This window comes from Geotrypetes seraphini, chromosome 6 (genome assembly GCF_902459505.1).
Source record: "Geotrypetes seraphini chromosome 6, aGeoSer1.1, whole genome shotgun sequence".
In the NCBI taxonomy this organism is placed as follows: Eukaryota; Metazoa; Chordata; class Amphibia; order Gymnophiona; family Dermophiidae; genus Geotrypetes; species Geotrypetes seraphini.
The window spans coordinates 4,312,286-4,323,775 of NC_047089.1; the positions used below are offsets into that span (position 1 = coordinate 4,312,286).

The 11,490-nt window shown below is 44.0% G+C and overlaps 1 protein-coding gene across 6 annotated transcripts in view; it reads right to left on the minus strand.

Annotated features, from left to right (window-relative positions):
• STIM1 (stromal interaction molecule 1) overlaps positions 1-10,930 on the minus strand; it is a 245,797-nt gene extending 234,867 nt beyond the window's left edge. For 3 of the 6 annotated variants that reach the window (XM_033948365.1, XM_033948367.1, XM_033948366.1), the window contains exon 1: positions 10,187-10,911. In XM_033948365.1, the coding sequence (XP_033804256.1) occupies positions 10,187-10,298 (112 nt within the window). In that variant the 5' untranslated portion in view covers positions 10,299-10,911. Of the gene's footprint in view, positions 1-10,186 lie in introns of all 6 variants that reach the window. The other 3 variants (XM_033948363.1, XM_033948362.1, XM_033948364.1) reach the window with 3 other exon arrangements.
• Positions 10,931-11,490: the final 560 nt, after the last annotated feature.

Sequence of the window (11,490 nt, forward strand, 5' to 3'; positions counted from 1 at the left end):
ATTGGAGTTTGCCAGGGCTCTACATCCTTCACTGCACACCAGCGCTGAAAGGACTTCCAGGCTAGCATAGGCTGCAACCATGTATGGCTTCTTTGCTCTGAGCAACATGGTAACGACCACGTCCGAATAACCCTAGCTCGTCTAAGCCTCCTGCTGACGAGCCATACCGTAAGCCCATAGTATTCTGGATTCTCAATAGGAACCAGTCCCTGAGTGAGAAAATCTGCTTGGACTAGAAGTCTGATGCCTTTGCCCCTCTGGATATGAACTACTGTGTTTCCCCGAAAATAAGACACTGTCTTATATTCATTTGGGGCCCAAAAAAGGTACTAGGTCTTATTTTCGAGGTATGTACATGATCATGTCTCTCTTCCTCTCCTTCACCCCAAGTCTTCCTCTTTCCTTTCTCTCCCCCATATGTGCAGCATCTTTCCTCCCCTCCCATCCCCTTATACAGCAGAAGTTTGCCCAGCTTCTATCCTTCCCTCCCTCCCCTTGTGCAGCAGAATTCTTGAGCACCCCCCGCCCCATCGCGCAGCTGAACCCCTGCTGATCCTCCATCCTTCCCTCCCCGCCGACCTCGAATGAGCCCTACCTTCAACCGAAGCAGCGTTGGGCCGGCAGCACTCTAAACGGGATGCTTGGCCTTGTCCGTCGGGGATTTCACTCTGCAGCTCTCCAGCCACGGTTAGACTAATGTGTCAGAACCCCTTGCTTCCTAGCTCGGATCTTCAATTGTAACAATGAGGCATCTTGCTATTCACCGCTGAGGCCATCAGATCCACTGAACTATGGTGCTGAATGCCTGTGGCGACAAAGACCATTTTCCCAGGTCGAGAGTCTGCTGAGAAAAGGCAGCCTGAACATTTTCCACCCCTGCAACATTACAATGGCCCCCAACTGTAAAGGTTGCCATCAATCATTAACATCTCCCTAGAGGAGATGCAAAGAGATGTAGCCTGGGGGTAAATCCAGGCACCAGGGGATGTGAAATTTGGTGCATGAATCTCTCCAGCCTAGGCAAAGAATATTAGCAGACTCTATTGATCTGTGCCACCAGCAAATCCACTTAGCTAAACAAACAGCTGCTGGAAATCTGGCGCCATTGGATACAGTTTGGCCACAGTCTTAGCCACTCAAAGGAATCTCTCTGGCGACTCCCAATGGTCAGTGACAAGCTTAGTGATGTCCGATTATGAGGGGAAAAAACGCGGTTGGAACTTCAGAACTGCTCATAACTGAGCATTGAGAAGAAGCTGGCAGGCCTTCCAGTTTTAACTCCTGCAGCAAGGTAGAAATAACACTCCAAAGCACAGAGACCCTGAAAAACCAGCACACTGTGGGGTCTTCCCCTTGATCCAGTGTCATTACCACCTCTTGACTGCTGTTCTCCTGACAGAAGCAGACTCTGCCAGGGAGATTTCATCCTGGGATAAAAGGTGCATGGAATCAGAATTACTATCCTCCCAGTTCCTGACATACTGACCCTACTGGTCCAAGTCTACGTATCTGTCTGGTCAGGACATCTGTCAAGGGGAAAACCCCTGCACCACCGCCATTGGTGTGCTGTTTCTTGTTTCTATTTTTCTGAAGAAGTTAAAGTGACAGTACACTTTAGCACTGTCTGTACTGGGTTGCATGGATGATTTTGTATACTCTGTCTCCAGCAGGAGGATGGATGCCAATCTTTGGGCTCTTGGCTTTACTGACTGAAAATCAGTCAAATTCACTGAAAAAGTGAATTTCACTACTGTTGCTACAGCTTGTTAGTGCAGGGGTGTCTGGATGAGCAGTGCCAGCTTTGGGGGTTACACCTGGGCCCCCGGTCTTTACCCCACCCTCCCTTTGGTGTTTGAGGGTCATATGGTCTCTGTATTTTTTTCTTCTTCCCATCAAGAAAGTTTGCAGGTTACTCAGAGGGTGATTTCTCTGCTACAGTCATTGGGCTTGGTGATAAACTTTTAGGTCCCAGTCATTGGTTGAGGACTTATGGTAGTTCAAATAAGCAAATCCAGTGTGAAGCCTTGTACTGGGGGTCTCTCCAACCATAGCAGAGACCCCCTACTGGTCCTTCTGAACTCCATGGCTCCCAAGCAGATGCTTTTGGCAGTTCCTGGGAGGGATCTTGCCCTTGGGGACATACCTCCTGCAGTTCCCCAGCCCTGGAGGACTGTGTGCTCCGCTGCAAGCAGGACATGGATACTCCTCATCCAGCCAGCCAGTGCAAATCTGGCATGAATAGGGATAAAAAGGCCTGAGGAGTTCATGCCAGTGGATTTTGAGGAAAATCAAGGGGGTTCGAGGCAGATGGAGGCAAAAAAATAGATTGTTTAAAATCCAAGATGGCCACTGCCAGAAAAATCACATCAAAACAGCCCATGGAAACTTCCCTGAAAGAAAGAAAAATCACAGGAAAAGGGGTTTTAGATGAGGGGGGACCTGGCCTCTGAGGTCAGAAACCCTCAAATTCAAATCCCCCCTATTCAATTTTCCCCATAGGCTTCAAAAGCTTTACTCACTGTGTCATGTGGTGCCTGTCTGCTTCAGCATATGATTTCAGCTGGAATGAAAGGGAGAAGAAATCTGCCTCACAGATTCACTGGATGAACCTGGTCTTCTGGCTGCCATTTGGACAGAGGTCAGACTGAATCTCAATTCCCGGAGAACCGCGTCATGAAAGGGGGGAGGACCATGCAGCTGGCCCACTGTTGTCCCAGCTGAGCCAGGAAGAAGCCAACACAACCTGTGCTCAAGCTCCTGACTGAATCAGGGATGTGAGAAGCTTCATAAAGGATGGCCCCAGATCTCTTAAAAAAAAAAATACCACTACCACAAGGATATAAGAATTGCCCTACTGAGACAGTGAAGGTCTATCAAGTCCAGCATCCTGTTTTCAACAGTGGCCAATCCAGGTCCCAACTACAGGCTGGCTGGCTAGCTAGGTGGCCCCGATGGACTGATCATGCTAGCAGCAGACTTCTGCCTGGGAGAAGATGTAGACTTGCACGGCATAGGTCCCACCAAGTGGAAACCTCTAGGCACTGAGCCTCCAAAGAACACTGAGCAAAAATACCTGAAAATAATAAAAACGCAGAGCACATAAAAAACACTTCAGAACAACTCGCAGTTCCTTGGGAAGGAGGTGGAATTGGAAAACGTGATTGACAGTTTTCTGCAAGCAACTTGCTGGTTCAGATACAAGACCCTAGCGTTCAGGACCACTAGACACACTGAACTAGAAAATTATATTCAAAATAATTAACAGCCCGACATTTGGCTCACATATTTAACATGTTTCCACCAATGAACTGATAAAACTCCAAAAATTAATTGTTCATATAGCCATGATTAACACCCCCAGTGGTCAATAAACAAAAAGAACATACTTCTTTCCTCTCAAGAGGAGACCCAACTAATATGCTGAAAACCCACCACTCATAACTTATAAGTTATTCATGGCGATACATTCAGATAGAACAAGGATAGACAAGCTGCAATGCATGCAAATAGACCTCATACATATTCATGGCAGAAACCTCAAAAACTAATATGGTTGCAGCTCTCGAGGACCGAGGTTGCCTACCCCTGAGACTGCACAGATTTTAAAAATATCATATATTATATCATGGCGGTGGATCAGAAAGAAAATGCAAGTGTATGGAACTAAAAAGCAGTTGATGTTGAATAAAAGCACCATGACCAGCTGTAAAAATCAAAACTCAGTATAGCATGAATGGACTATATATAAAAAAAGAAACTTGCAACAGCATCCCAGACCCTTGGATAGTAAATTTTCTTGACATGTACAGAGAAAACTCTGGAATAATTGAGTTCACCATGGAAATGTTGTAAACTATACTCCATTTGAAATATGAAGGGCAATTCCTTATTTCCAACATCAAGACCCAGTGCGAAGTATTTCATAGAGATTCACCATCATTATTCTGTATAATACTAAATCCAGAGTACTCTTTATTAATTTATGGGGCTACAGTTTTTAATTTAATTAGACGTACTAATAACTCCCAGCTAATATTAATTGAAACGGAAGTTCTGTGATTATCATTTAATCCCAATAAATCAAAATTTAACATAGTGCTTCTCAACCCTCTCCTGGAGGCACATTTAAAAACCGATTCTCACATGAGGGGCGTGTGATGGAAGGAGGGGCGTGTGCTGGACAAGATGGCTGCGAGTAGCTGGTGTTGAGCATTCATGAAGGCTCAGCGCTGATAGTTTTTCTTACCTGGACCGCATAATGGTCAAACGGAAGTCTAAGCTCCGGGTTTTCCCGGAGGAATCTTTGATGGCAGCTGCGGGCCCGATGGACGCTTTCCTCCAGCGTGGGGCTGGAACGAGTCGACCGGAGATTTCTTCAGCAAGGAGAGACGCGCTGGCTGAGGCGTCTGATCTCTCCCTCGAAGCAACATCGCTGTCTCCGGAGGAGCGGAGTCCTCTGAGTCGCCCGGGGGCGTTAGACCAGCAGATAGAGGTCGGAGCGCCCCAGGGTGTTTCCTCACCAGCGCTACCGAGAGCGGGGAACGTCTCGGAGAGCGGTGAGGGGAAGCCAACTGAAACATCTGTGCACTCAGAGAAATTGAACCTGCAAATTCCCCAGGATTTTTTGGAACTGAATGCATCTTCAGCAGAGGTAACAGGTGACTTGTTTGCAACAGAGGGTCATGGGTCTGAACTAACTCCCATGCAGAGGCCCAAAGTTTTCACTATGGAAACATTATGGGAAGCAATATCCACTTTGCAACTCTCTTTAGGATTTCAAATGCAGCAACTTACTACAAGATATACAACTGTTGTTTCTGAAAATATGGAATTGAAAAATAGACTATCTAATGTGGAAACAAAAGTGGATGGACATGAGACCAGAATAAAATCTTTGGAATCCCAGGCCTCGGTGTGGGTCAGGGATAGTGGAAATCTCAATTTTAAAGTTGAAATGTTGGAAAACATGACCAGAAGATGTAATCTTCGGATTATAAATTTTCCAAAACTTTCAACTATGTCTCCACAAGATATGTTTAAGAAATACCTGAAAGAGATTTTGAAAGTGCCCGAAACTTCTTACCCACCTCTCACTAAAATATATTACTTGCCAACTAGGACTTTGGGTCAGGAACCAGGCCAGCAGAATTTGTCTGCTGATAGTTTGGACCTAACAAATTTCCTTGAGAGGTTGGATAATGAGCCACCGGCAACTGCGACGCTGCTGGTACAATTTGCTATAGACTCTGACAGAGAATGGATGCTTAAGATGTTTTTTAAGTTTAAGGATATACCATTTATGACAAAAACTGTGAGAATGTATCCTGATGTGTCAAGGTTGACCCAAAAGAGAAGAAAACAGTTTCTCATTTTGAGACCGAGGGTCATACAGCTAGGTGCTACGTTTGTACTCAGATACCCCTGTAAATGTGTGATGGTCTATCAGGGGAATAGACATGTATATTTTGAACCTCAGCAGTTGATAAAATTTATTTCTGCAAAAGAGCAAATTTAATATTCCTGTGAGAATTGTAGTTACAACCCGCTTAGTTTAATTAGGTTCCTTGCCTTTACTCAATGCCATCTGTATTTTCTTAGTAATGTTTGATTGAAATTCAGCAAATTAGCTTTCTCCCCCTTTATTGAGGTCTAATTTTTCCAATCCAGTATAATTAGAATTTTAAGGAAAATTTTTCCTATTGTATTATACTATTGAATTGTTTATTTTCCTTTTTGCTATTTTATTTATCTTTTTGATTATAATGTTAACAATGGTTGAGACTGGTATTGGAATATTTCTTTGAATTGACTGTTTATCATGTCAAAATATAAAATTAAATAAAGATTTATAAAAACCGATTCTCAGAACACTGCAAATCGTTTTTGGAAAATTGATTATTTAATTACAGAAGGATGGTTTGCTCCTGAGGAAGGTTGTTTCTAAAGCGAAATGGAAAAGCTCCATTGAGTGTTTGAGTGTGATACATCTTTGGATTTTGGGGACAATTCTTATCTCATCTGAACTACTGAATTAATACCCAAACTAAGTGGAGTTTTCGAAATCTTCAATGTTTTGGCGAGTTCTAGTTGGGTTGAAAGTGTGGGATTTGTGAATGTTGAGGTGAACATACAAAAACAGAGTGGATAAAATTTAAACAAAACTGAAGAAAATAGCAATCAAAATAAATAGAAATAAGACACTTTTGATGTTTCAAAGATAAAGAGGAGGTTTTTCTGACTAATGATGAGCAGCCCAGGAATGCTGTTATGCTTCAAAGTCTTTTTCCTCCTCCCAATTTAAATTGTTACATCTCTTGTGTTGGATAGTTATCAGTTCACAACCTGAACTAGTTTGGCTATTTTGTATTTCTTTGTAAGGAAAGATTTTCTTTAGTGTAGGCAAGTGGTTTTTCCACAAAAGGATTTAATGCCAATGTGATCTTTTTTTCTGCAGCTTTAAAAAGACAGAATGGGTACCAACAGCTTTGTGCACGTGTCCAAAGAAAAAAAATGCCAGCACACATCTGCGTATGAACCAGAATGCTGTTCTGTACAAATTAGCTTCGCAGAAACCACAAACAGCAGCAAAAAAAGTCTAACAGACTTTCAAAGTAGCTCACTCTGTCTAACACACTAAACTTGCAATAATAACATATAACCTGTGAAGGGGGGATCCTCAGTGAAGGCTAAGCGATAGAAGAAAATTCTCCAGCGCTCACATATTCTGGTGAAAGTATAATAACCTCCACCTGCACACCATCATCAGGTCCCTCCCGTGTGCTCAAACCAAACAAATCAGTGAACTAAGTGATAATAATAAATCACAATCACCCGATAATGGTGTGCAGGTGGAGGTTATTATACTTTCACCAGAATATGTGAGCGCTGGAGAATTTTCTCCTTTTGCTTAACCTTCACAGGTTATATGTTATTATTGCAAGTTTAATGCGTTAGACAGAGTGAGATACTTTGAAAGTCTATAAGACTTTTTTGCTGCTGTTTGTGGTTTCTATTTAGTATCTTGTGCAGTATATATATATTTTTTTGAGTTATTTTGGCCATATTAGCTTCACAACACCAGAACTTTTTGTGAAACCAACAAGATTCCAGTTCATGAGCAATTGTGCACTGGCACTTTTTTCGGACATGCACACAGTGAAGCTGCACTTACCACAGAGTCTTGCCTGGTTAGCATGCAAGTTCTGCCTGCTTTCAATTTGCATCTCATTAGCTTACTGCATCATCACTGAATATTTTCACAAGAAGCCACGTGCTCAGCCACTGGTGTACAGCTCTATCAGCATCAACCCCTATGTTAACACTGTGCAAGAATCATATTGGTTGGTTGTGATCACCTGCACATTCAATTTTCATCCAATAACATGCATGATGCTAACTGAAAAGTACAATAACAGCCAAGCGATTACTCTGTACAATGTGTGCAGAAAGAAAAGATCTGCAAATGCCAACAAATGCAAGCCTCTTAAAGATATTAGGCTATTCGGGCCATTTCTGGATGCAGTTACCCCCGACTGTTCATAGAAACTGCCTCTACGTGGGCAGCTGCATTTTTAAAAGAGAGCCAAGCCCAGTTCTGAAAAAGCTAGGTGAACTGCATAACATCCAACCCAAACATCATATTTCTGAAGTAATTGCTAAACTTTCAAAAGCTCTTTGTTCAGCGACACAACAACTGCAGAATACTATCTGAAGGCACATGGAAACAGCTCCAGAAGTAATTCTTCCAATGTAGAACCCAGTGCAAACATTTTATAAATAATGAAGTTACCCTAGGAATTGGAATGCCATAAAATTATTTTTTATACAGGTAAGCATATGCACAAAATCCCAGTAGTAAGGATTTAAAAAGCTGCCACTACCAAGAAGAGTTCCTGAGACAAGAACTCATAAAATAGGCAGTGGAGTGGCCCTATGACCCCTCTGCCCAACGCACTATTAGCAAGTAGAGCAGGGGAAGGAGCAGCTAAAAAGATGTTGCACCTGCCCCTGCAGATAATAATAATTTTTTAAAAACATAGCCTTGTTCTTATTCCAGCTGAAAACCAAGGTATCGTAACTATGAGCCAAAGGCACATAGAAGCCAATTCTGTAAGCAGCGCCTAGAAAACGAGCACTTGCCACTGCTTACAGAACTGCAGCTCGCAAGGACCCAGCCAGGGTTTGACAAGCCTACACTTTCAATGCCGAGGGTTCTTGCAGAATCGAGGCCAGCAGTGCCTAGTGACGTCGAAGTCTAGCGCTGTCCATAAACACACCCACTTCTGGGCTTCAGTGTCATTAGTGTTGCTAGGCGCTATGGACCCAGGTGCCAATCCTAAAGGCCACCAAACGATGCCTAATTCTTTTTTAATGTTTTTAATTGGTTTTTAATAGTGCAACCAATTATCATGCTACTTAAAAACAATTAAAACATTTGTTAGATGCCAGCAGGCACAATCTAAGCGTCTGCTGGCACCTAACCTTTGGCAACATTTTTCTGTTTCTATGCGCACCTCAGAGACCATTCAGGAGATAGAAACCCCCTTGGTTCTGCAACAAGGCTAAAGAGGTGCCTTGGTGAAAACTCATCCTATACTCAAAAGCTGCTCATCCGAGGGCAATCTCAGCATCTGATTTATTCTGTCACCTACTGGAGCTCCAAGGAGCGAATATTCATGTTCTGTCACACTCAAATTCTGCCATCCAGATAATCAGGTGAAAGTTTCAAATAATTTATACTCTCATTAGGGAAGGGAAAAGAGGATGGGATTTGATATGCCATCCTTCTTTCAATGTAGATAGTCCCTAGTGCAAACCTCTCAATAAGAACATAAGAATAGCCTAACTGGGTCAGACCAATGGTCCATCAAGCCCAGTAGCCCGTCCTCACGGTGGCCAATCCAGGTCACTAGTACCTGGCCAAAACCCAAGGTGTAGCAATATTCCATGCTACCAATACAGTGCAAGCAGTGGCTTCCCCCATCTCTTTCTCAATAAAAGATTAGGGACTTTTCCTCCAGGAACTTGTCCAAACCTTTCTTAAAAACAGCTACGCTATCCGCTTTTACCACATCATCTGGCAACGCGTTCCAGAGCTTAACTATTCTCCGAGTGAAAAAAAAAAATTTCCTCCTGGCTGCTAGATTTACCAGAGTTTGCTTTACTCAGTTAATAATTATTTCCTGCAAAGTACCATGGTTTTTAGGCTACTTAGAATCTAATCATGGTACATGGGCTTGTTGTGCCACTGGGGTTTGTGTGCATCTGTAAAGCTGAAAGCTATGCTGTCGGTAGTTTCACTACCTGCAAGGCCTCCCAAGGCCAACAGGTTTCAGCAGAGATGTCAAACTAACCATGTACCACCCATCTGAGCAGCAGCAGATGGACAGTGTTGGGAAGTGGAGGATTGCATTTGATGCGACAATGGAGAGAATATCGAATTTATACTGCACAGAAGATCTGGCAATCTACTTCTGTATTCTGTCATGAAAACTTGATGATGACCATCAAGTCACTAGGACTTGAACACAAGTCAATGGCACCTAACAAAGGATCTAGCTAGGTGACTGGGTCCCGAGTAGGCCACTGTTGGAAACAGAACACTGGGCTTAATGGACCTTCCATCTGTCCCAGTATGGCAATTCTTATGTTCTTCTGTGGTTACAATCAAAGTGGTTTACTTATTTTGTACCCGGGGCAATGGGGTTATAAGGAGCTGCAGTGGGAATCAAAATCAGTTTCCCCAATTCCCAGGCTGTTACACTAACCATTAGGCTAGTCCTCCAATCCTCTAACACCTAACATATTTCTTCTTATGCTAGGGGCACTATCAATAATTAAATATATTTACAAGTGTAATGATAACATCTCAGGATTTACAATAAAACATGCACGTGTTTTCCTACTTACACCTGAAGAGCCTGTTTTATCATCCAGCAAGTCCTACCCTATAGCTGATATTTAAGGACTGCTGCAGTTCCAGGAAGTGCTTCAACATTACAATCCCTCAACCAAAAAACAGGCAGAATCATGCAGTGGAAGGGAGGTTGTGTGCTAAGCTCACCCAAACTCTTCTACAGGAGGCAAACCGAAATCCCAAATTAGATTCCCTAAGAAAAGGTGAAGGCCAACATGAGAGCATGCCAATTCCAGGCCAGGATAGATGCCTCTCTCCTTCCTGCCTTACCTGTCGAAACAGAATCCTCTTGGGGAGAGGAGCCCTGCAGCTTTTCTCCTTGCCCACGCTGCAAGAGGAAGAGGCTAAAAGTGCACACAGTCAGTGTCCAGCAGCAATTCATCTTCTGGGAGAATGTATAGATCCTTTATCCCCAGGGCTACGGTATTCTGCAGCTCGTTTTCAGCATCTATTGCCCCCGATTTGCAGGAAATATCCCTAGTCCTCTGTCGTAGTTCAATTTCTTAATCTAAAACAAACAAAACCAGCACCTGATCCCTCAAGGCACCCTGAAAGTATGTCCTGTGATTTCCCAGATTAATCCAAATCCTAAATCCAGCTGGGTTTCTTCTCGTGTCAGTCGCATTCCTCATCTCTGAGCAGCTTTTCCTTCTCCCATGGCCCTAGGAAAAGATAGGAAAGTGAATATTAAGTTCTTTGGCAAGGCCGAGGTCTAATCAAAGGCTTTAGAAGCTTCTCGGCAGCCCAGGAACACCTTAATCGGTTCCAAGTGAAACTGAGCTCGGGAAATAGGAAAAAGCTGCGGAGATCGGCCCGGCTGGCTCCTGCCAGGGCACCTGACACCCGATCGCCCGGAAAACCTGGCGATTTCTCCCCCGGGCTGGGCAACGCCTTCCTGCCCACAGACAGCACACCTGAAAGCCCCTCCGGCCGGATCTTCTCCCGGACACGATGCGGACAGCCCGAGCCCGGAGACAGAGAAGGCAGCAGGAAGGAGGCGGAGTCGGGGGCGGGGCGAGCGAGAGGGGCAAAAGCCAGGAAGGAGGCGGAGTCGGGGGCGGGGCCAGGAATACAGGCAACGCTTCAGAATGCCTGCACTGCCCCCTCTCGGTCCCAAACAAAACATGTGAAATAACCTGGAGAAACACATTAGGGCCTAGAATAAATGCACTAAAGCAGGGGCCTGGTCAAGGGCGATGCAGTGTTTTCCTCTGCTGCCCCCGGGTGTTTACCGTCTTGCGGGGCCCCACAAATTTTTGTTTTCAACCAATGCGGCCCAGGGAAGCCAAAAGGTTGGACACCCCTGCAGTAAAGTCAGCGATCGTTTCCAAACCAGTTTTAACTGCTTTAGTGACGATCGCGTTTGCCGACCCATTGCACAAAATGGCTCACCACGTTTTTCCCCTCGATCGCCCAATTTCCAATCCAACCATGTAAATTAATTTTTTTTTAAGATTAAAACCCCATGCAAACTACCCAAGCAATTGATTCACTAACATCGCTTGGTGATGTTACAAAATAGCAACTGGTCAAGACCAGTCGCTTACCCGTCTTACCCGTTTTTAATGGGCATA